The 23,846-nt window shown below is 38.6% G+C and overlaps 1 protein-coding gene and 1 long non-coding RNA gene across 5 annotated transcripts in view; one reads left to right on the plus strand and one right to left on the minus strand.

Moving 5' to 3' along the window:
* The window catches only part of LOC124232190 (oral-facial-digital syndrome 1 protein-like), a 44,033-nt gene extending 26,973 nt beyond the window's left edge, over positions 1-17,060 (minus strand). Inside the window, exons 1-7 of the mRNA XM_046649153.1 lie at positions 16,899-17,060; positions 16,409-16,507; positions 12,743-12,943; positions 10,837-10,905; positions 10,719-10,749; positions 2,839-2,946; positions 819-955 (exon numbers count right to left, since the gene is read on the minus strand). Coding sequence (XP_046505109.1) covers positions 819-955; positions 2,839-2,946; positions 10,719-10,749; positions 10,837-10,905; positions 12,743-12,943; positions 16,409-16,507; positions 16,899-16,994 — 741 coding nt within the window. The 5' untranslated portion in view covers positions 16,995-17,060. The remainder of the gene's footprint in view (positions 1-818; positions 956-2,838; positions 2,947-10,718; positions 10,750-10,836; positions 10,906-12,742; positions 12,944-16,408; positions 16,508-16,898) is intronic.
* A 94-nt stretch (positions 17,061-17,154) lies between these two features.
* LOC124232197 (uncharacterized) overlaps positions 17,155-23,846 on the plus strand; it is a 136,768-nt gene continuing 130,076 nt past the window's right edge. For 3 of the 4 annotated variants that reach the window (XR_006886794.1, XR_006886793.1, XR_006886795.1), the window contains exon 1: positions 17,155-17,251. This is a non-coding gene — a long non-coding RNA (uncharacterized LOC124232197). The remainder of the gene's footprint in view (positions 17,252-23,846) is intronic. The other variant, XR_006886796.1, reaches the window with a different exon arrangement.

The raw sequence follows: 23,846 nt of genomic DNA on the forward strand, positions 1-23,846 counted from the left end.
TGAGGTATCACCTCACTCCGGTCAGAATGGCTATAATTAACAAGACAGGAAACAACAAATGTTGGAGAGGATGTGGAGAGAATGGAACCCTTGTTCACGGCTGGTGGGAGTGCAAACTGGTGCAGCCACTATGGAAAGCAGTATGGAGTATCCTCAGAAAATTAAGGATAGATCTACCATATGATCCAGCTATCCCACAGCTGGGTATTTATCCAAAGAACTTGAAACCACAAAGGCATAAAGATATTTGCACCCCTATCTTTACTGTGGCATTATACACAACAGCCAAGACATGGAAGCAACCTAGGTGCCCATCAAGGGACGAATGGATAAAGAAGATGTGGTATTTATACACGATGGACTGCTACTCAGCCATAAGAAATGATGAAATCTGACCATTTGTGACAACATGGATGGACCTTGAGGGTATTATGCTGAGTGAAATAAGTCAGAGGGAGAAAGTTAAATAGCATATGATCTCACTCATAACTAGAAGATAAAAACGACAAAAAAAAAAACCACATAGCATTGGAGATTGGACTGGTGGTTACCATTGGGGAAGGGGGAGGGGGGGGGGCAAAAGAGGTGATTAGGGTCACATGTGAGGGGATGCACTATAATTAGTGTTCAGGTGGTGAACATGATGTAATGTATACAGAATTTGAAATATGATGTACATCCGAAAAAAATAAAAATTAAAAAAAAAAAGTAAATGGAAAAAAAAAAGATTCTAGATATTTTCCCATACACCTAAGATTAAGACATTAAAAGACAAGTAAAAATATCACTTTTGTTAATAGCAACAAGATAAAGCTTACCTTTTGACACATTTCTGCCCGAAGCTGCTGTTCTATTTCTCTCTTATATTCATTTAATTTTATTTCTAAACATTCTAACGTTGGACGCTGAGGGTAAGCATCTGCAAACTGATCATCAATAACCTGAAGCTTCTCAGCTATTCAAAAACAACACAGGAAATTAGGATAGAGAAAAGTGGTCAGGTGAGCAAGAGGCCAGAGCTCTGTTCAAAAGCAGAGAGCACATTTAGGGGAAAGTGTAGGGATGTCTGCAATTTACTTTGAAACATCAAAAAATAAAGATGGATTATGGATGGAGAGATAAGTGATCAAGCAAGCATAACACAAATTTACTGGTGGAATCCAGGTATACAAGTGTTCACTGTAAAACTGTTCCAACTTTTCTGTATGTTTGAAAATTTTGATCATAAAATGTTAGGGGAAAAGAAAGCAAAGAGTACAGTTTAAGTCAGAGAACACTAGCATCTCTTTCCAGTCTCTAAGTGCCAAGGCAGAGAGCGCTCTCTTATTGGACTTCGGTTAAAGTTGACTCACATATTCAAAACACTGACCTTAAAATGAATCAGAAGCCATGTGTTTCAAGTCTTCCACTTTACAGAGAAGGAAACAGGTGCCCATGCGGTTTAATTGACTCCTAGAGGGCTAAGCAACTATTTAATGGCATAACTGGGACTAAAGCCAGGTCTACTGATTGTCTCTCATTCTGGAGCTCTTTCCAGGAGACCCACGGGCCTCAAACCAACTGTGGATCGGAGTCAACCAAAGAGCAGAGTCCAAACCTGGACCTAGAGTACACCCTCAATCATGCAGAACACCAACACCCACCAGAAAGGATGCACAGGAAAAAGGCTGGCCGAAGTAGACTAAGAGACTGGCAGTGCTCATCTCTGGTCAGCTTAACTTTAGACATGATTTCCATCTACTTTTCTGTATTTTCAACCCGCTCTGTAACTGTGCTGTCCAATACAGGACTCCTAGCCACATGTGGTCATTGAATACTTGGAATGCGACCAGTCCAAATTGAGATGCGCTCCTCAAATATAAATGACATATCAGATTTCAAAGACTGAGTACAAAAAATAAATGGAAAATATCTCATTAACATTTTTTATATTGACTACATGTTAGAATACTACTTTGGACATACTGGGTTAACTAAAATATTACGAAACCAAATTTCACTTCTTTTTTTTCCCTGCGGCTGATAGAAATTTAAAACTATGCCCGTGGGTCATATCATTGGACAACACTGCCCTATAATAAGCATGTACTATCGTCCTAATGGAATAAAACCCAGATCTAAATAAGATAAAGGCCTAGTCATACAATACAGTTTTTATGAATTATGAACCTATCTTCTTACAAGTTAAAGGCGCTATTGCTCTTTAGGAATAAGGAAGGGCCAAGAAATCAACTGATCACATCATTTTAGGCAGCTGTTTCCTTTTCTCTCCTGAGCATAGAACTAACTAAAGGGCAGGGTGGTATTGTAGAAAGGCTGGATGGTGGAAAACGCTCTGGTTCATGGACCAGAAAACCTGGACTCAAATATCAGTTCTGATGCAGACTGGGTTTCCTTCCAAGTTGCTCTTTCTCTAGCAACCTTGGTTTCCTCAACTACAAAATGAAGTGATGGGTTACTGACTTCTCCAGTTTTCTGCACTGCAAATAGTCTATGATCTTCTCATTTAGTGGCTGTAAAATAAAATTAGATGAGACATAGGGAAGAACCTCCCAGTTAAGAAAGGTTCAACCAGCAAACAAGGAAGCACACGGCCCTTTGGATCCCTGCTCAATTTGGAAAGTGTAGTCCGGGGTCATGAGAGGAGGCAGCAGCCCTGGAGAGCAGTTCCCAGTCCCTTCCAGCAACATGATCCCAGAGGAAATGAGCGCCCCTGAGGCCTGCAGGTTGCATCCCTCCCCGTTCAAGCAACAAACACATAAAACAGTAAAGATCAGGTCATTTCCTTCGTTCAAAGGGAAAAGAGAAGAACTGAAATTATGAAAGAGCTATAATTACCAAGAGAGTCGTTGCTAGGAAACGTGGAACTTGTCTGAGTTCCTGCATCACAGCTCTCTTTAGCCTGATGATATTCTGCCAATTCTTTTAAAAACTGCATGAGAAAACCTAAAAAACACAATGTATACAGTTTCATTTCACAACTTTGTTTCATTCAACCATCCAGTCACTGTTTACACAACCTTGACTGTATTAACATTAGCCTTTTTTATATTATATCTCTTTGAAGAATACTTTCTGAGCAAAGGCCTTTCCCAGCATGACACAAAATCTACAAGCAATAAGGAGAAATACTTATCAACCAACAACATAAAAATTAAAAACTTATATATGGCATGAAAGAAAGTCAAATGATATACTTGAAAAAAATACTTGCAATAACGTGGAGATTGATATGAAAATTAGTCTTCTAAGAACTCTTACAAATCAGTGAGAAAACAGAAAAATGGGGCAAGACATGGACAAAGAGTTTACAGAAAAAAATGTTTAAATGTCAAATAAAACATGAAAATTTTTAAATGTCAAATAAACACGAACAAAATCATAAATGCAAATGAATACAACAGAGGGAATACATTTTCCCAATGAGACTGGTAAGATTAAAACGTTGATACTGTCAGTTTTGACAAGCGTTAGTGGGCAAACAGGCATGCTCATTCACTTGGGAGGGAAATTTGTCGAGGTTTATGCATATGCAAAATGCACATGCCCTTTGACCTAGTCATTCTGTTTCTATGAATTTACACAGCTATACTTTCACAGGGGCACAAAGGGCACATACTACACACTGATTACCTCTAACGGCAAAAAAAACAATGAAACAGCTCAATCTCCATCAACAAGGGGTTAATACACTCTTTAAAAATAGTCTAAATGTACAACCACAGAAAGATACATCAGTGGATAAAGAAAGCCAATTGCAAAACAGTATCTATAACATGATCCCATTTATGAGCACATGCATGTTTTAATTATATTTACATAGACTTTTATATTCACAAACTAAATTCTGGTAGGACAAACAAGAAACTATTCACTCTAGTTATCAGTGGAAAGTGAGATTAGAGAATATGGGCAGAAATTACTATTTTTCTTTCACTTTATACCCTTCTGAATGTTTGAAACACTTTTAAAACCGTAAGTTATTTTCAAAGTTTTCAGTTTCGTAAAACAGAGTTGAGGGATCAGCCTCGTGGCCGAGTGGTTAAGTTCGTGCACTCTGCTTCGATGGCCCAGGGTTTCGCCAGGTTGGATCCTGGGCGTGGACATGGCACCATTCATCAGGCCACGCTGAGGCGGTGTCCCACATGCCACAACTAGAAGGACCCACAACTAAAAATACACAACTATGTACCGGGGAACTTTGGGGAGAAAAAGGAAAAATAAATTCTTAAAAAAACAAAGTTGAAAGTACCCCTGCTTCTGCATCAGCTGAGTTAAGGGACTTTTCTGCTGAAGATTTTCAAATATACTTTTTGCTTCCCCTAATGTGGATATAAACTCTGTTCTTTCACATCCATTTTCCTGCAATTCTTTGTCTCATCCATCTATCTTCTCACGACCTCTCCCAGTCAGCCTGTTCCGTCCTCACACCTTTCTGCAACTGTTCTGCTGAGGCCTTGTCCTGGCTACCTCTATGAAAAAGGCAGACATTCTGAAGAAGTTTCTTCAAGATCTGCAGTGGCAAATCGTCAGAGATGTGTTCTTTCAGTTCAGTATGTCTAATGCTGTTACCTTTTCTCAGTTCTGTAGTACCTTCTGCAGGCCCCAATTAGTTCCACTTCCCCTCTGCCCCACTGCCCCCCCGACACACACCCTCTTGTCTAGTCTCTTCATTTATTTACCCATTTATTTACATCAGTATAGACTCATGGATATTTATTTTACACTTTGGGTTATAATTCATATATTACAGAATTATTCTATAACTCATTATTTCCGTAATCCAGTATTTTATTTCGTTGCTCCAATTGTTTCAGCTTTGGGCTTTGGGAGCTCTTCCATTGTGGATTTTTGTCTTAAGCACTTCCTTCTGTTCTGCCACTGTAAGATGCCCCAGGCTCATCCTGCATATTCTCTACTCTAATCCTGGAAACGGCCATCATTTCAAAGAGCCCTGGCGCCTATTATTATGAAGTGGTATTAGAAACCAAATCTTAGCGCTTCAAACTGGGCACTAGGTGTGCTCACTGCTACTGGGGTGTCATTGCTTCTAGCTCCTCTCAGCCCACAGAGCAAGGAAATATATGAGTGTATACTAACTTGTGTATATAAACATATCTATACTCTTTCTATATTATTTATCTGTATTAAGCTAAACATGAGTTCATTCAGATGTCTCCAACTAATCCATTACCACATGGATCATTCTAGCCTCTTCCCCTTGTTTATCTGTAAATTCCACTCTAACAGTGAAATATCCGGCTCCTGCCACCTACTATCCATTGAATTAATTGCTCAATTCCAGCATACATGTATAATGGTTTCAGAATTGTTGACCAGTGCCCCCTTGAGGAATAACTTTACCACCTCGAATACAGTGCCTATGTAGAGCTCCTTCTGCCTTTGGTCTTAGTCTCCACTCATCTCCAAAGTTAGTTAGCTCAGCAACTTTCTTCCCCACCCCCTTCAGTGAGGTTAGTAGGCTGTTTTGTCACAGTCTGCATTCCACCCTGGAAATTTGCATACATTAAGGTTCACTCTTTGTAAAGTTCTATAGGTTTTGACAAACGTCTACTGCCACGTATCCTACCATTACAGTATCATACAGAATACTTCCGCCACTCTAAAAAAAATTCCGTGCTTCACCTATTCAACCTCCTACCCTTTCCCTCCAAGTCCCTGGCAACCACTGATGTGTTTACCATCTCTATAGTTTTGCCTTTTCCAGAATGCCACATAAATGGAATCATAAGGTGTAGCCTTTTCAAATAGGCTTCTTCCATTAATATGCCTTTAAGATTCATTTATATTTTTGCACAGCTTGAGAGCCCATTACTTTTAGCTGAACAGTATTCCATTGTCTAGATGTACCACAGCTTATTTATCCATTCACCTACTGAAGAACATCTTGGTTGCATCCAATTTCTGACAATTACAAATAAAGTTGCTACAAACATTCATGCACAGGTGTCTGTGTGGACATAAGTTTTCAAATCAGTTGGGTAAATATCTAAGAGCATGACTATCAGATTGTATTGTAAGATTATGTTTAGCTTTGTATGAAACTACCAAACTGTCTCCCAAAATGGCTGTACCATTTGGCAATCCCAGCAGCAATGAATGAGAGTTCCTGTTGCTCCACATCCTCACCAGCATTTAGAGTTGTCCGTGTTGTGAATTTTAACCATTCTAATAGACGTGTAGTGGTATCTCACTGTTGTTTTAGTTTGCAATTCCCTAATAACAAATGATGTTGAGCATCTTTTCATATGCCTATTTGCCATCTGTGTATCTTCTTTGGTGAGATGTCCGTTCAGATCCTTTGTCCATTTTTCAATTGTGTTGTCTCTTCAACCCAGTTTTGAGTTTTTTGGATATTTGATACAAGTCCTTTATCAGATGTGTCCTTTGCAAATATTTTCTCCCAGTCTGTAACCTGGCTTTTCATTCAATGCTGTCTTTGATGGAGCAGACATTTTTAATTTTAATAAAGACTAGTTGGTCTACTTTTTCTTTCATGTATTATGCTTTTGGTGTTATATCTCATTACCAAACCCAAGGTCACATAAACCTTCTCTTATCTTTTCTTCCAGAAGTTTTACAGTTTTGCATTTTACATTTAGATCTATGGTTCATTTTTTTTTTTAAAGATTTTATTTTTTCCTTTTTCTCCCCAAAGCCCCCCGGTACATAGCTGTATATTCTTTGTTGTGGGTCCTTCTAGTTGTGGCATGTGGGACGCTGCCTCAGCGTGGTTTGATGAGCAGTGCCATGTCCGCGCCCAGGATTCAAACCAACGAAACACTGGGAGCACGTGAAATTAACCACTCGGCCATGAGGCCAGCCCCTCATGTTATTTTTTTTTTTTAAGATTTTAATTTTTTCCTTTTTCTCCCCAAAGCCCCCAGGTACATAGTTGTGTATTCTTAGTTGTGAGTCCTTCTAGTTTTGGTACGTGGGACGCCGCCTCAGTGTGGCTCCATGAGCGGTGCCATGTCCATGCCCAGGATTCGAACCACGAAACCACGAATCCAAAAGCTGGGCTGGGCAAAAATCTGATAAGTGGAAAATGGGAGCTCCGGGACATATATATAAAAGCAGAGCTTTTAGCAGTCTTGTGGCACTAGGAAAACAGAATTGGACTTTAGGAAGAGGCAAGAAGTTGGCTAAGCACCCAAGATTGAGTTTTAATTGAGACCTCTAAAGGGCTATACTCCAAGAGCAAGTATGGATCAAAAACAGAGAAGCCTAGGGGCTGGCCCTGTGGCCTAGTGGTTAAGTTTAGAGCAATCCACTTTGGCAGCCCAGGGTTCACGGGTTCAGATCCCAGGCATGGACATACAGCACTCATTAGCCATGCTGTAGTGGTGACCCACATGTAAAGTAGAGGAAGATTGGCACAGATATCAACTCAGGGCTAATCTTCCTCAAGCTAAAAAAGAGGAAGAGTGGCAATATCTAAGAGCACGCGAACTTAACCACTCAGCCACAGGGCCGGCCCACATGTTGAGTTAATTTTTGTATAAGTGTAAGATCTGTGTTTAGGTTCACTTGTGTGAATATGAATGTCCAATTGTTTCAGCACCATTTGTTGAAGAGACTATCCTTCCTCCATTGAATTGCCTTTGCCCTTTGTCAAAAACCAGTTCACTATACAGATGGTCCCCGACTTATGACGGTTCGACTTACTATTTTTCGACTTCATAATAAAGTGATACGCATTCAGTAGAAATCGTACTTTGAATTTTGCTCTTTCCTGGGCAAGCGATACGTGGTACGACACTCTCTTGTGATGCTGGGTGGTGGCAGCGAGCCACAGCTCCCAGTCAGCCCCATGATCAGAAGGGTAAACAACGGACCTGCTTACAACCATTGTGTACCCATACAACCATTCTGTTTTCACTTTCAGTAGAGTATTCAATTACATGAGTTATTAAACATTTTATTAAAAAATAGGATTTGTGTTAAATTTGTGTTAAATTAGCCTACAGACTGGCAAAATCATCTAAGCGTTCTGAGGATGTTTGACACTAGGCTGCCTAACATGTCTACTACTCATAGTTTTTCCGAATTTCAGAAATTTTATTAGGATGCTGGGTGAAGCTGGTAAGAGCTATTAGCCAGATGTCTTTCTGAGCCAGAAGTATTTTTTTATTGAGTTAATGATAGGCTACAATCTTGTGAAGTTTCAGTTGTACATTAATGTTTGTCAGTCGTGTTGTAGGTGCCACCACTTCACCCTTTATCATGTTTGGTAGGTTTGGTGTATTAAATGCCTTTCCAACTTAGAATATTTCAACTTATAATGGGTTTATTGGGATGTAACCCCATCATATGTTGAGGAAGATCTATACTTGTGTATAGATCTACTTCTGGGCTCTCTGTTTTGTCCCATTGATCTAGGCATCTATTCTTTTGCCAAACACAGGTAAGGATATTAATTTCTAGAAAGCAAAGAGCCAGGGTCCAAATCTTCTGCCCAGCTATTTTCTGGGCATCATTATCTCTGAAAGGAAAAATTAGGGGTGGGAAGGATGGGGGGGTGGAATCTAGGGGAAAAGTACTATGGCCATTCAACAGATCAGTACCCTTGGAGTAGAGACATAAAATAAACCCATAGGTCTCTGTCAGGGGATCGACAACAGCTGGGAACAAAACATCTTCCTACTTGTTTTCTGATGGTCTCAATCTCTTAATGGGAAGCCATCAATTTTAAAAAATCATTTCATTTTAACAGTAGCTGTTTTACTGTTAGGGAACTTTAACCAAATTTTGACACTAGGCTGCCTAACATGTCTACTACTCATAGTTTTTCCGAATTTCAGAAATTTTATTAGGATGCTGGGTGAAGCTGGTAAGAGCTATTAGCCAGATGTCTTTCTGAGCCAGAAGTATTTTTTTATTGAGTTAATGATAGGTTACAATCTTGTGAAGTTTCAGTTGTACGTTAATGTTTGTCAGTCGTGTTGTAGGTGCCACCACTTCACCCTTTGTGCCCACCCCACCCCACCTTTCTCCTGGTAGACACTAATCTGTTCTTTGTCTACACTTTTAAATTCCTCATATGAGTGGAGTCATACAGAGATTATCCTTCTCTAACTGGCTTATTTCACTTAACATAATTCCCTCAAGGTCCATTAATGTTATTGCAAACGGAATGATTTTGTTCTGTTTTACAGCTGAGTAGTATTCCATTGTATATATGTACCACATCTTCTTTATCCATTCGTCTGTTGATGGGCACTTAGGTTGCTTCCACGTCTTGGCTATTGTAAATAATGCTGCAATAAACACTGGGGTGCATGGGACTTTTGGGATTGCTAACTTCAAGTTCTTTGGATAAATACCCAGTAGTGGGATGGCTGGATCGTATGGTAGTTCTATTTTTAGTTTTTTGAGGAATCTCTATACTGTTTTCCATAGTGGCTGCACCAGTTTGCATTCCCACCAGCAGTGTATGAGGGTTCCTTTTTCTCCATAACCTCTCCAACATTTGTTACTATTAGTTTTAGATATCTTTGCTTCTGACCAACTGCCTACAGTTCAGAGGTTCCCACCATCTCCTCCTCAGGTTCAATTAATTTGCTAGAGCAGCTCATAGAACTCAGGGAAACCCTTACCTTTATCAGTTTGTTAAAGGATAGAGATGAACAGCCAGATGGAAGAGTGCATAGGGCAAGGTATGTCGAAAAGGGCACCGAGCTTCCATGCCGTCTGGGTGCACCACTCTCCTGGCACCTCCACATGTTCACCAACCCAGAAGCTCTCCAAACCCCTACTTTGGGGATTTTACGGAGGCTTCATCATGTACACATGATCAATCATTAACTCCATTTTCAGCCCTTCTCCCTTCTCCAGAGAATAGGGGGTGGGACTGAAAACTCCAAGCTTCTACTCATGGCTTGGTCTTTCCAGTGACCAGCCCTCATCCAGGAGCCATCCAGGATTCCACCCAGAGATGCCTCATTAGAGCAAAAGACATGCCTATCACCCAGGAAATTACAAGGGTTTCAGGAGACCTGGGTCAGCAACAGAGGTCAAAGACTGATATCAGAACAAGAGATGCTCCTAGTGTTCTTGTCATTGGAAATTACAAAGGTTTTAGGAGCTCTGTGCCAAGAACTGGGGGCAGAGACCAATAGATATATTTTCTATTATTTCATAGCAGTTATGGACTCTGTGAAGGTTAGTATGAAGGCAAAAGTTAAAGCAATTTATCAGGCCTATATAAACACTTAAGAATTAACATATATATACATATAACACTTAGTACTGAACAGATATTTCATTCTTTAAGCAATTATTAATAAAAACTCCATAAATTGTACTTCAGGGGGACATCTAGGATACAAAGATACTTGGCCTAAACATTATGAGTTTTTTGTTGTTTCTGGAAATGTTCAAAACAGTGGGTATCTTTACAAAGAGGGTCTTTCAATCCATTTCTAGGGCTCTTGATACTGTATGCAGTTTTCTCACTGGAGTATCTAAGAGCTATTAAAAGGACTGAAATTTGGGGGAAATGATCTGTATTTATCAAAACAGATGAATTTGTTCTATTTAAAGGGTAATGTATTTTCAGCAAGGAAAAAAATCAAATGATTTAATCCAAATTAAATTGCCTACTCTTCCCCCTAAAAATTATTAGTTTCACACTTTTATAGGAAAAGATACATGACAAAAATGTTGCTATTCTCTCCAAAGATGAAGGCTCTTACCTTTTTGGTTTTCTTTATCAAATCCTGAAATCTGTTAAAAGAAAATATTTTACCTTTATTCAACTATTCAATTATAATTAACAAACCAAAGCATGTTAAAAAAACTGAACAATCTTACCAGTGATTTGTAGAGACTGGATTCAGGGTTGATATTAATGAGTTGTAATAGATCCTGCATAGTAAATATCTTAAAGAAAAAAAAACATTAAGTAGACAGAGTTTTACATCAGTGTTTAAATGATAAATTAGGATGTTTCTAAATATAAGACTAAGAAACATGCTTCAGATTAAATAAAAAGATTATAACTATGCTAAAAATGTAAAATTGAAGCTCTTTCTTATACTATTAAATAAATTACGGTAAACATATTGAGGTTAAAAGGGATAAAATACTTTTCTTGATCATGTTCATTAACCTCCAAATACTTCACACTGAAGATGATATGGTCTAACAGAAATGACAGAAATGGCAAATGCCTTACAAATGACAAACACTCAAATATCTATGAACCAATGAATACGTGAGTGAATTCCAGGGTCTTTCAATCGCAAAAGTACTATTGCTTCAAAACGTAAGTAAAGTAAATATTTACTGTCTTAACAACTATGAATGACTAAAGAGTACCTAAAATAGTTTTAAACAACCATTTTGGGTAGCTAGTCTTAATATATATATATTTCTACTACAATATGTATGATTTACTACGTCCACCCTGAGAACAATCATATATTTTCAATTGGTTTTCCTTTAAAGAAAATATTCTGCATGGCATTTGATAGTCAGGTGCGAGCTGGATTAATTACTGCTATAAAAACTATATAACTGACTATTACTCATGCAAAAAGAAAAATTGTGAAATGTAATTAGAAACTTAAGCGATTGATGGACTCTCAAAAAATTCCTAATGTTGATAAATAAAATCTGGTTATTAATGAAGAACTACAGCATATTTAAATTTCAAATTTTTCAAATACTCACATTGTTCTTGTTTTCTTAAAACTTCTGCATATGAAACTTTTGGACAATTATAGACAAGATAAAGAGAGTAAAAACAGGGAAAACACCAAGCGTGAACCCTAATGTAAACTATGAAGTTCAGGTGATAATGAGGTAACAATGTAGGTTCATCGTCTGTAAAAATGTACATAGTAAAAAATGTTGATAGTGAGGGAGGCTGCGCAGGCGTCGGGGCAGGGAATATATGGGAAGTCTCCCCTTCTGCTCAGTTTTGCTGTGAACCTAAACTGCTCTAAAAAAAAAATAAGTATTAAAAAAGAGAAAGTTTGCTATTATCTGCCTATAAAATAATGAAATATGACTAATATGTTCAGTGGTAATGGTGGCAAAATATAGTTAAAATAATTAGAAAAGTGGTAAAACATGTTTTAATACTGGAGAACTCCACAGATTTTTAAAAATTATGTATTCCTCCCTTCTCTTAAGTGATCACAGAGAAGAGAAATATCTGAAGAGACTGTTGCATAGTAAAAAGAGCACATTTTAGAGATCTAGAGTTACTGCCCTGCATTGTCACTTACAAATCATGTGACCTTGAGCAACTCAAGCAATGTCTTGGAGCTAGAACTGCTCTTACATTCCATGCAGTCTACTAAGACTTAGAACTGCCATTTACGTTGAATGTAATGCCTCCTCATCTGTATTACAGAGGACGCCTGCAGTGTGGCTGCACAGTGCCAGGCTCACAACAGACATTCAACATAAATGGCAGTTCTAAGTCTTATTAGACTGCATGGAATGTAAGAGCAATTCTAGCTCCAAGAAATTTAGTGATTCTACACATCACAATTTTACAAAAGACTAATCAAGATTCCAAGAAATTGATAACAATATCAAATTTAGTACTCCTTTGTTACATTATATAACAAATATATGATGTGAATTCAAAGATGAACCAGAAATGGACCTAGCTAGTGAAGGAGCACTCAGCTATTATGCAGTACTTTATTATCTGAGGAAGATGCCGTTAATAGAAAATTCAGAAAGAGAAAAGGAAAGACTTTACCTGTTCTTTTGCCAAACCACTTTCCGGAAAGAAAACAGAAAGTGAATACTCATAGCCACATCTCCGTAAGTGATCTACCACTAGAGAGTTAGAAGCACCTACTAAGAGGGTGCTCCCTTCCACTGAAAGGGACTGGGGCTTCAGTTCTCCACTCAGTACAGGGTGCATCAATTCGTGAATGAGCTGGTTTCTGAGTTGCGTCTAGCTCAAAAACAAAGAAAAATGAAACAAGAGGGAAAAAATTTTCAGCAGGATTGTTTCACTGGAGATACACAGATCTGTCACATGAATTATAATTCTTCCTTTAATTTCCAGAATGGTTCTAGATTCATGGCCAAAAGTGAGGAATCTTCCCCTGCACACTTTGTCTTACCCTGTGAGACAAACAGACCAGTGAGTTCTGGAAAAAGCAGCCTGCTTTCACCAGCTTCGAAGTGAACTAGTGGTTAGCCAGAACACATGCAGACTCTAACTTGACTTCCCTAGGAGCCCATTTCAGCAGCTTTTGATTAGAATATTAAGTATAGAAGAAAATTCTACTTCATCACCTCTCTGTGGATTGTTGGAGGATACGAAAATAATACAGGGTGAAACCAGTTTATTGGGCATATTGATCAAAATAAAACTGGGTTCCCAAAAGGAAATAACATATGCAAGAGAGAAATCGGTAAACCCAAAGCAGGCTCATTAAGATGCACTTTCACATATAGTGTTTACATCTCAAGACATTGTGAAATACAATAATTTTATCACATTTTATAAATGAGGAAATTTAGGTTCTAGATGGGTAATTTTCTCAAGGTTATAATATTAACATTATTATTCACTTGGATTTTAAGAAAATCCCCTAAATTAATCAGACTACTGGATATTTGTTCTAATCTATTTTGCATATTATCTGGAAACATACAACTGGGCTGAGCGGAAGGGCACACTGCCTAGATTCACCGGGCTCAACAGTAAAAACTATCTACTGAATTCGTACCTAATAGAATACAAGCAAGAAACAAATGTAGTTCTTGCTATACCTCTTTCTTCTATCCTTTAGCTAGAGAGTAGAACAGTATATAATCACTAGTATAGAACAGGACTTATTCTACATCTAAAATCCTATAGTAAAAAAGGCATTTACACTGAACAGAACACACATCCTCTGTCTCATCTAATACAGTTCAGTAACTAAAATAATAAAACAAGAAAAGAGAAACTACAGCATTCTCCACCAGTAAAATTTAGAGGCGGTTTCATTAGATTTGTAATACTAAAGAAGGAGATCCAGCTTAATTAATAAAAGGATTGATGGTGTCTTACAAACAAGTATTGAAATAGGATAACATTTAAATGAATGATACAAGCAGGGTGAAAGAAAAGTAAGAGTAGAAAAAAAAATGAAACATAGATAAATTACCAATTTGACAAACCAAAAAGCATGCCATCTAGCACTTGCTAGAAGGAACTGCAAAACTGGCTGGGGGCTTTCCAGCAGCCAATGTAAACAGGGAAATCCATTCAGAATTAAAGTTTGCAATGTCCCTAAGAATGAAATAAGTACAATGACTGTGCAGGAAGGGGAAGTAGAAGAGAACAGACTTGTGGATCCTCAGCACATCTCTTTAAGAAATAGACAGATTGAACAGATGCAAAATAAGGAAAAAGAAGATTTGATAAACTTCATTATAGATATCTATATGAATTTGTACTTAACCATGAATACAAATTCTTTTTAAACACCCAAACAGAATGTGAATTAGGCCACTAAAAAACTCAGTGAATTTTAAAAATTAGAACTCACCCAGGCCACAGTCATTGGACCAAGAAAGTAAAACTTAGCTGTGATTGAGAAAGCAAAAATCTGCCTTGCCATTGATCAGGCTGGAATAACAGAAACTAAATAGCCAGCTGTAAGCAGGAAACACTCTCCTGAGGAGACACCACATCTGTAGAGTGAACGACTAGCATAATGCTAATACTCAAGCCAAACAAGGATAGCGCAAAAGGATAATGATTAGTGGATATCAATTGTGACTACAGATATGAAGTAAAACACTATCAAATCTAATTCAGAAGCACAGGGGGAAAAAAATGCCACGACCAAGAATTCAAGGACCATTCCACATGACAAAGTATATTAATGTGTTACACACTACAATTAATTCCAGGTGGGTTAAAGAGTTAACTGTAAAAAAAAATGAAGCCTTTTAAAAAACAATGAAAAGTGAATATTCATGCTTTTAGTGAAAAAGACTTTACTGAGAATAATCACCAAAAAAATAATCAATAGATTTGACCATACAAAAATGTAACATCATATTTTGAAAGCCAAATTAAAGGTAAACAGTGAGATAAAGTATTGCCACAAAAATGGAAAAAAGATTAATAGTTTCTATTTGAAGAGTTCTTATACATTAATAAGAAAACACTAACACCCTAGAAAAAAATGGGCAAGGAACAAGAACTGCCAATCCACAGATAACATACAAATGGCCAGAAAATATGTGCGACCTCATTAATAATCAAAGGAATGAATACTAATATAAGGGTTTTCCAATTTTAGAGTGGTTTTAAGAATGTCATGACAATAATATTGGAGTGAGACAAGCATTCTCAAACTGCTGGTGGAATATAAACTCTTACAGTCTTTCTAGAACAAAACACATACACCAAGAGCCTTAAAAATGCTTATGCCCTTTGATTCAGTAATGCCACTTAACCTATCCTAGGCAAAAGAAGGAGAACCACAATGGAAGGAATGTGTAGACCAGGGTATAAATACTCAACAAGAGGGGACTGCTACCTAAATCACCCATACATCCAAACATGAGCCTGGTGCCGCTGAAAATGAGGATTTCAAGAAACTTTTAAGGACATAAGAAAATTCCCACAATATTAAGAAGGATACATACATACACACACACACACATTACGCCAATTAGTGGTTGTACTAGAGATGACTTTTCTCCTCTATGCTTTTCCACATTTTTCAGATGAGTCTGAAGTGTTTTTTTTTAAGTTACAAAAACAATGGGGGAGAGAGAAGAAAATCATCAAGCTCACTTTTCCTTAATATCTCATTTTTAAGTGTAAAATATACTTTTGAAATGTATATAGTAATGCAAACACGTTAGAACTAATCCTACTCCTTGCTGTTAGTTCATATAGAAAGGGTACTAATAAATACTTGCTGCCAAAATTAAATATTCATACCTTTCAATCTATTTTAAAGAAGAAAGCTCTCATTCCCCAAACTATTCTATGGTAAGCAGCCCACTGAATGTTTTCTATATGGTGTCAATGTCCTTCATTCCAACGTATTACAAAAGCACTTACTAATTCAGGAACCTGTAAACCAGACTTATAAAACAAATCTAACCTTACTAAAAGGTGTTCATTTTATAAAGTCACCCGCTCCTATCTTAATGTCGGCTCAATAAAATCTACATTGGAATATGCTCTCTTAAGAGAGCCCAAACTCTAAACCACTTGAGACTACTGTTCCAGGATAGAGTTATACATGAACACAAACATGTAATTCACCAATACAATTTATGTATCATACTATTTTTAAAACCCAAAACCTGGATGGATTTAAAACGTGGACTACCTGTTACAGGTTATTACAGGTAACACGTATAAAAGTTATATAACAGATAAGCCTAAAACTGATACCTTGAGTGTGTCCAGTATACCCCGATCCTTAAATGTCTGGTACAGCTTTTTGCGCAGCTCATCTTGACTCAACACGTCAGATTTGGGGCGCATGATGGACTGGAAAAGAAAAACGGTTACGGGTTAACTGGCGGGCCGAGGGGACGCGAGCTTCTGAAAACAGACCAGTGGCCTCCAGGGAAGCCCCAATGGTCGCAGCGGGGAAACGAGCTTTAATGAAAACAAACAAGAGGCTCCATTTCCGCCCGTCGCCGAGGGGGCGCGGTGTATACACCTGAGCCACCAGGGGTGTCTGTTCCTCCTGCCTCCCCAGCCCGCCCCGCCCGGCCCGAGGTAACGAGCCAGCCGGGGCCCGAAGTAACGAGCCAGTCCGGGCCGCAGGCCCAGGACGGGTGAAGCCCTGCCTCTGTCCCGGAGGGTCGGGAGGAACAAGGGGGCTGAACGCTCCGTCTTTGCTCTCCGAACTAGGAACTCTGGCAGAGATACGCACTTCCTTTCTCGGCGGTTCTGAGGGGTGGGCAGGGTAGTGGTCCACGCACGACTCTCCCCGGCGGCTGGAGGGCGGAGACAGAGAAATGGGAGGCATCACTCCGAATTCACACGGCTCCCAGCCGATCCCGCCCCTTCGCGAGGCCTACCAAACCAAGCCGCCCAACGTTGGAGAGCTACTGCGCATGCGCCAGGCTGCGGCTCGCTCCTGCCGGAAGCTCCGCCCACGTATCGCGAGAGTGCAACCGCAGAGTCTCGCGAGGACTGCTCCGGGTGTCCCGACTGTAGCCGCGGAGCGCGGGACTGTGCAGTGGGAACTGGTGGGGCGTTTCCGTTGTCGGCGTCTGGCTGGAGGTAGGGGATGGAGCGAGGGAGGGGCGGGCGCTCCGGGGCTCTAGGGGATGTCCCGCGCCCTGTGTGACCAGGTGTTGGCCCTCTTTCCACCATGCCCCAACTTGGGGCAGCCGGGCCGGACCCAGCCAGCCTACACCCCGACCGAACCCCACCGTGTTTCAACATGCAAACGTCCGTCTGCTCGGGGGCTTTGCTTCCTTTGCCTTTGATGGGTCTTTCACCTAACCTCGGGCTTCTAAACCGCAGCACTATTGCCATTTGGAGCCGGAAAATTCTTCGTTGTGGGCGTTGTCGTATACACTGTAGGATGTTTAGCAGCATCCCTGGTCTCTTACCCACTAAATGCCAGTAGCGCCTTCCCACCAATTCTGACAACCATGAATGTCTCCAGACATTGCTGAATGTCCTCTGGGAGGCAGAATCGCCCCCTGGTTGAAAAGAAATGAGCTAAACTTTGAGCACCCACCGTTGTGCGTGCTCTGAGGAAGGGAAAGGTGGGCCAGCTCCCCAAGCTCCTTAAATCTAACTAAAAAGAAATGGAATCAGTTTCTTGAGAAGCAATAACGAAAATATTATAGCCAGAGAATTGGATAGGAACTAAGATGTATTGTAGACTGGGTAGAGTTCAGAAAAAGAGGTGGTTGAAGATGGAAGTTTGCAGGGACATCTCTGTGGAAAAAGTGTGACTTCATCAGGACCTTAATGGGTAGGATTTGGATGGTGGGCAAAAAGAGCATGGGAGGAAAGGGGAGATTTTGCAGAGAAATCACTCAGGACCCTCTCAAGAGCAGTGAGGAACCTGGCCTGACTCCAGAGTCCCGTGCTGTAGATATAAGGTATCTAAGTCCTATGAGGGCGGAATTGGGTCAGTGTAAGTTTTGTGCACAGCACTGAAGAGTACAATGAATTTCAACCTCTGCTGCTGATTGGGCAAGTTGAGGAGCTTGGCATGGCCTGAATGTGAGGGAGTGAGAAGAGCTGCGTCTTGAACAGAAGCCTGGCCAGACAGTGAAGAGCCAGGGAAGAACTTGATCGTTACCCTGTTGATCAGAGAGAATCATGAAGAGATTTTAAACAGGGAAGTGACAGCTGGAGGGACTGACAATGTACCTCAGGAGTAAAAGAATCCCACTGAAATAGAGAATCATTACTGTCTAATTTTAAAATTCTGAATGAAATTGAAGGTAGGAGTCCTGGGAAAGATGAAATCTTGGAGCTCATAGGAAACTTCTGGTGGAGACCTGAATTTGAGATGCATTAAGAGGAATAGAAAGGCTTTGGATAGCCATGGAAAACAGGAAGGAGTGAGCAAGCCTTATTAGTGGGATGCTGAAGAGAGTTGCCTGGCCATAGCAGAGAGAAAGTGTTGGGGAGAATAGAAGATAGGTTATAGTAGAGCATGGACTAAAACCAGATGTGTAGGAACAAATGTTACTTGATTAAAAATGAACAAATATAAATGAATCTTGAAAAAATCTTTTTAATCTTATCTATTGCCTCTTCCCTTTTGTCAAAAATAAACCTGAAGTAGCCAATTATTTTAACCACAAAGCAAGTTTATTCAGGAAGACCCAAAGAATTGCAATTCATGGCCCAAATCCTAGGACAAAAGCCATAAGCCAAGTCCAACAATCAAAGGAGAGGAACATTATTTTATAGGGAAGGGGAGAAAATTGGGAGGGGTTCTTTGAACCAAAGTCCACTGGAGAAAAGCAAGAGTTCAGGGTAGTGATAGTTGTTTCTTATTGGCTGAGTCGCTGGGGTAGTCAGTTGCTGTTTGGGATGCAGTATACGTTTCTTCCTGTAATTAATGATTCTTTCCTGCTGGTGACTTCTTTTTTGGGGGGTCCATAATTGTCTGTCTTTCCTGTAATTGACTGCCAGTTGTACTGTGTGAGTGATCCTTCTTCTGGCCTCTTGACTCCATTTTATTTTATTGATTGGTTGATTTTCTTGTTGAGGTAACTGATTTATAACATTATATAAATTTCAGGTATATGTCATTATATATTTTGATTTCTATATGCACCACCAAAAGTGGTGTTCACCACCAAAAGTCTAGTTTCCATTTGTCACAGTACAGCTGTCCCCTTTTACCCTGTCAGCCTCCTGTCACTCCTGTCCCCTCTGGTAACCACCAGTCTGTTCTTTGTGTCTATGTGTTCATTAGTTGTGGTGCTTCTTTTCTGTCTGGCACATACGACTGAAATCATATGGTATTTGAATTTCTCCATCTAACTTTTTTCGCTTAGCATAATCAAGGTCCTCAAGGTCCATTTGTATTGTCACAAATGGAAAAATATATGCACTCCTATGTTCACTAAATCTTTATAATGGCCAAGACATGGAAACAACTTAAGTGCCAATTGACTGATGAATGAATAAAGTTGTGGTATATATAAAAAATGGAATACCACTCAGCCATAAAAAAGATGAGATCTTGCTGTCTCCATTTTAAATGAGATTTTCCTTTGTTAGTTTTCATACTTTCAAAGGGTAGGTCAGAGAGGAAGGAAGTGTGAGCCTTTCTTGGATGGAATGAAATATAGATGACCTTTGCTGTAACTTCAGACTGGATCAGGAGTTGAAATGGAAGACAGTCCTTGGCTGTTTGATTAATAATTTTCCTCATGGTTAATTTTAGATGTTACCTCGACTGGGCACAGTGATGGTAAATGCTATTGTCATTGTATCTAAGTGTTTCTGGATGAAGTTAACATTTGAATTGGTATAATGAGTAAAGCAGATTGTCCTGGGGCATAATTCAGTCTGCTGTAGGACATCTGCTTATGTGGGCATCATCCAGTCTGTTGAAGGCCTGAATGAAATAAAAAAGCTGAGTAAGGGAGAATTTGTTTTCTCTTCTTGACTGTCTTGACGCTGTGATATCCGTCTTCTCTTGCCTTCAAACATGGACTCAGACTGGAATTTAAACTACTATTCTCCTCAGTCTCCAATTTTCTAACTGTGATATTGGGACTTCTCTCTTTGGAGAACCCTAGTAATACAGTTTTAAAGTGCTATTAGTTCTTCTTAAATACTTAAAAGAATTCACTAGTGAAGTCATCTGCCTCTGGAGTTTTCTACTGGAAATGTTTAAATTATAAATTCTATTCAGGAGGATTTTCTTTTTGTTTCCATTTTGGTAAGTTGTGTTTCTCAAGGAGTTTTCATTTTATCTATATTATTAGATTTATTGGCATAAAGTTGTTCATGATATTCTTGTAATATGTGTTTAACTCTATTTCCTGTATAATCTGTAATGATGTACCTTTGTTCATTTCTAGTGTTGTAAGGAATTGATGTATTCACTTTATTTCTCTTGATCAATCTTGGCGATTTAAAAATATTATTTGAATAGCTTGCTCCTCACATGTAACAATTATATCACCTTGATGAGTAGACCATTTAAATAGAAAAGAAATGCATTTTCTACCAAGCATGAAATAGTATTTTAATGTCTGGAAATAAATGTTGCTTAATTTGTTAGGAAAAAATTATAACCTGCCCCAGGGAGAAATATTTAAATTTGATCTTAGAATTTTACTCTTAGTGGCTGTATATAATTCAGTATGTTTGAACTACATATTAAAAAATCTATTTTGAATGATCTTAGTTAGTGTTAGTATTTGCTTGTGTATTTATTTATTTCTGTAGGATTATTAAATTTTTACTTTCTTCTCAGAGAAGATGGAGACAGATGCTGAAATAAAAGTAATTTTCTTTCTTTTCCTTGTAAGTGTACTTTTAGGCAGAGTTTCTCAATCTCTGACGTTTTTGGGTAGAAAATTCTCTGTTGTAAGATTGCAGTACAATCCTCTGTCTTGTAGGATGTGCCATCCCTGGCCTCTACTTACCATATGCCAGTGGCACCCTCTTAGTTGTGATAGCCAAAATGTCTCCAGACATTACCCCTGCGTTCTCTCCACTCCCATTCCTCCGACACCTTAGTTGAGAATGGCTAGATTAATAGGGATTCAAAAAAATCTGTGTTTGCCAATATCAAAATCTGTGTGGCAGTGGAGTGGACACGTCTTCAGACTGCTTGATTTTTCTATCTGAAAGAATCTAAAAGAAAATCTTTCTTTAATATCACTGGAGAATCTAAAAATAAAGGAAGGATTCTGGCATACCACCTAATTCACTCTTTGGAGTAAAATGGTACCTAACTGTCTCAATAATGAGACCAAACACCTCTGGGAATAGAGAGTGCTTGTCTTTCCAGGGTAATTTGTTCTGATGTTCAGTGTACTTCTCTGAAAGGACTAAATATATATGAAGTTTGTTTTGCTTACTAAAATTGTTTTCATCATCTTTTGTGTTTATCATTGGGTAGAAAGACTTCAAGGATCTCATCTCATTTCTTACATCTTTAATGACCTTGATGGCCTTTCTAAGTTTAGAGTTCATCTCCTTAGCTATAATCAAATCTACCCAGATTAAACCTACAAGGCAACTTTTCTGCATGTTCTCTTCTGTCCTTAAGGGCCATCATCATATTTTCATTATGTTTTTCTATGTATTTGAGAGATTCAGGAGTTGGAAGAGAAAGAACTGCTTCTCTCTTGTGGTTCATAGAGATTGTCCCCACAGTTATTATCTCCCTTCCCCTCCTACTCACTGTCCTATCCTTAATGCTTCTCCCAGATGGAGATGTTAATTCGGTATTTTCTGAGAGATCTGAGCACACTTGGAAAATAGTTCTACTGTAAAAAGAGTGTGAATATTGGAAATGAAGGTTAGGAAGAGCCTAGAAAATCTGCCATATTGTGTGTGCATCAGGTCACTCTTTTAGGTTTAGGAATGTGGTGCTTCACAGCCACTCCCTGAAAAGAATGTTTAAATGGAGGTTTGTAAAATGGCATAAATCCAGGCATCTGTTCCTTCACACAGTGAGCAAAGAATGTAGATGTAATTCACAAGGAAATTCAAATACTTAAAATGACTTTATTTGATATAATACTTTATTTTTTATTTTTACCCTTTTCATTTGGCATACTCTGACAGTTTTCTTGCTAAGAAAATTCAGAACATTAAAGGAACATCAATTTCAATTCATGGATTATTAGCAGTCTGTGAAGCTACTATCTTGGATTACCAACAAATTGTTTTGAACTCTATGATGTAATGATCTCTTTTCACTAATACTTTCGGATGTTCTTTAAGAGGTATAGACAGTTTCAAAACATTAAAAAATTTGTAAGTATAATATACTAAAAAAAAAAAGTAACAAATTATGAGCACATAGCTTGATAACTCTTTACAAATGTAACCAGCATCCCTACTGGGAGACAAAATTTTACCAGTCCCTCAGAGGTCCTTCATAAACTTCCTCCCAAACTTCCTAATTTCTGCTAGCATAGTTGTGCCTCTTTTTGCACTTTATATAAATAGAATTATACAGTATGTACTCTTGGGTGTATTTGCTTTTGCTCAACATTACTAATATGATTGTAGAATTTGGTAATATTTGTGTCTTGAAAATAGATCTGTTTCTAAATTATTATCATTAAAAACAACTGTTGAATGTCTTGTGTATAGAGTTGTGCTAAGGAATACATAAACCACTGGTTCCTACCTGCTATTTATGTGAAAAATATTGATGCAGCAGGTGTGAGAAGGACTTTGAAAATAAATGGTGAGAAATGAGATAGGTACGTGAAAAATATGTGTACATCTAAAAATCTGTTACATAGATAGAGTATTACCGTTATCTACCCCAGAAATGGAAAGCATACCATAATGAGTTGTAAAGAGATTTATAAATGTTGGGTATTCCTTCAGGATATTGCCAATTTTAATATTTTTTGGTTTTAGGGTTTGGAGATATAACAGATCTTGAGGCCTACTGCCAATTAGTTTCCTGAAGAAAACAGAGTTTTAGAACTTGTCTGCTTGTAAATCTTTCAAATGGAGTACAGGTTTGGATATTTGTGATATATCTTTCTGGTTTCTGTTTCTCTAGAAAATTCTGACTGGTACAGCAACTAAGATAACCCAGGAAAGATTTAAATGTGGCTCTTCTCTTTGAGTGTTACTTCCACGTTTGATGATGTTACTCAGGAAAATGAAGTTTTTTTGGTTGATTTAGGATGACTTAGTTTCCCTAAGCAATTCGATGGAAAACGTTTCCTGGAATATTTTCTATAGCTGCTCACTCTGCCAAGAAGAGGCAGCCCTTGGAATGTGGCATGAGCTTGATTTATTCTGGAAAGTAGTTTATCAGTTGTTAAATGAGATTATGTGTGCAACTGTTACCCATCACTTCACAGAAATATTGTTTTTTGTCAGCAAGTCCTTAAACATTTATTTATATTTATTTGAGGCAACAGAAATCACAAATGTATATTCTCCTAAAACATATGTTTGAGAATGCAATTTTAATAGGGTACTATTCCTGTCTTACTGGTAATGATGCCTGGCAGCAAAGTGGACCGCTACACACTGCATGTTCTCCTTGTACACTCTCTCTTACCACCACACAATTCTTGCCTCTTTCTGCCTTTTCTTCAACTGTTTCCTTTGTCTGAAATTCTCCTATGCTTCTCCCAGTTTCTTCTCTGAGGTTGTCATCAAATTTGACTTTCGTCATAAA

The sequence above is a fragment of the Equus quagga genome, unplaced genomic scaffold (genome assembly GCF_021613505.1).
Source record: "Equus quagga isolate Etosha38 unplaced genomic scaffold, UCLA_HA_Equagga_1.0 HiC_scaffold_32_RagTag, whole genome shotgun sequence".
Taxonomy (NCBI): domain Eukaryota; kingdom Metazoa; phylum Chordata; class Mammalia; order Perissodactyla; family Equidae; genus Equus; species Equus quagga.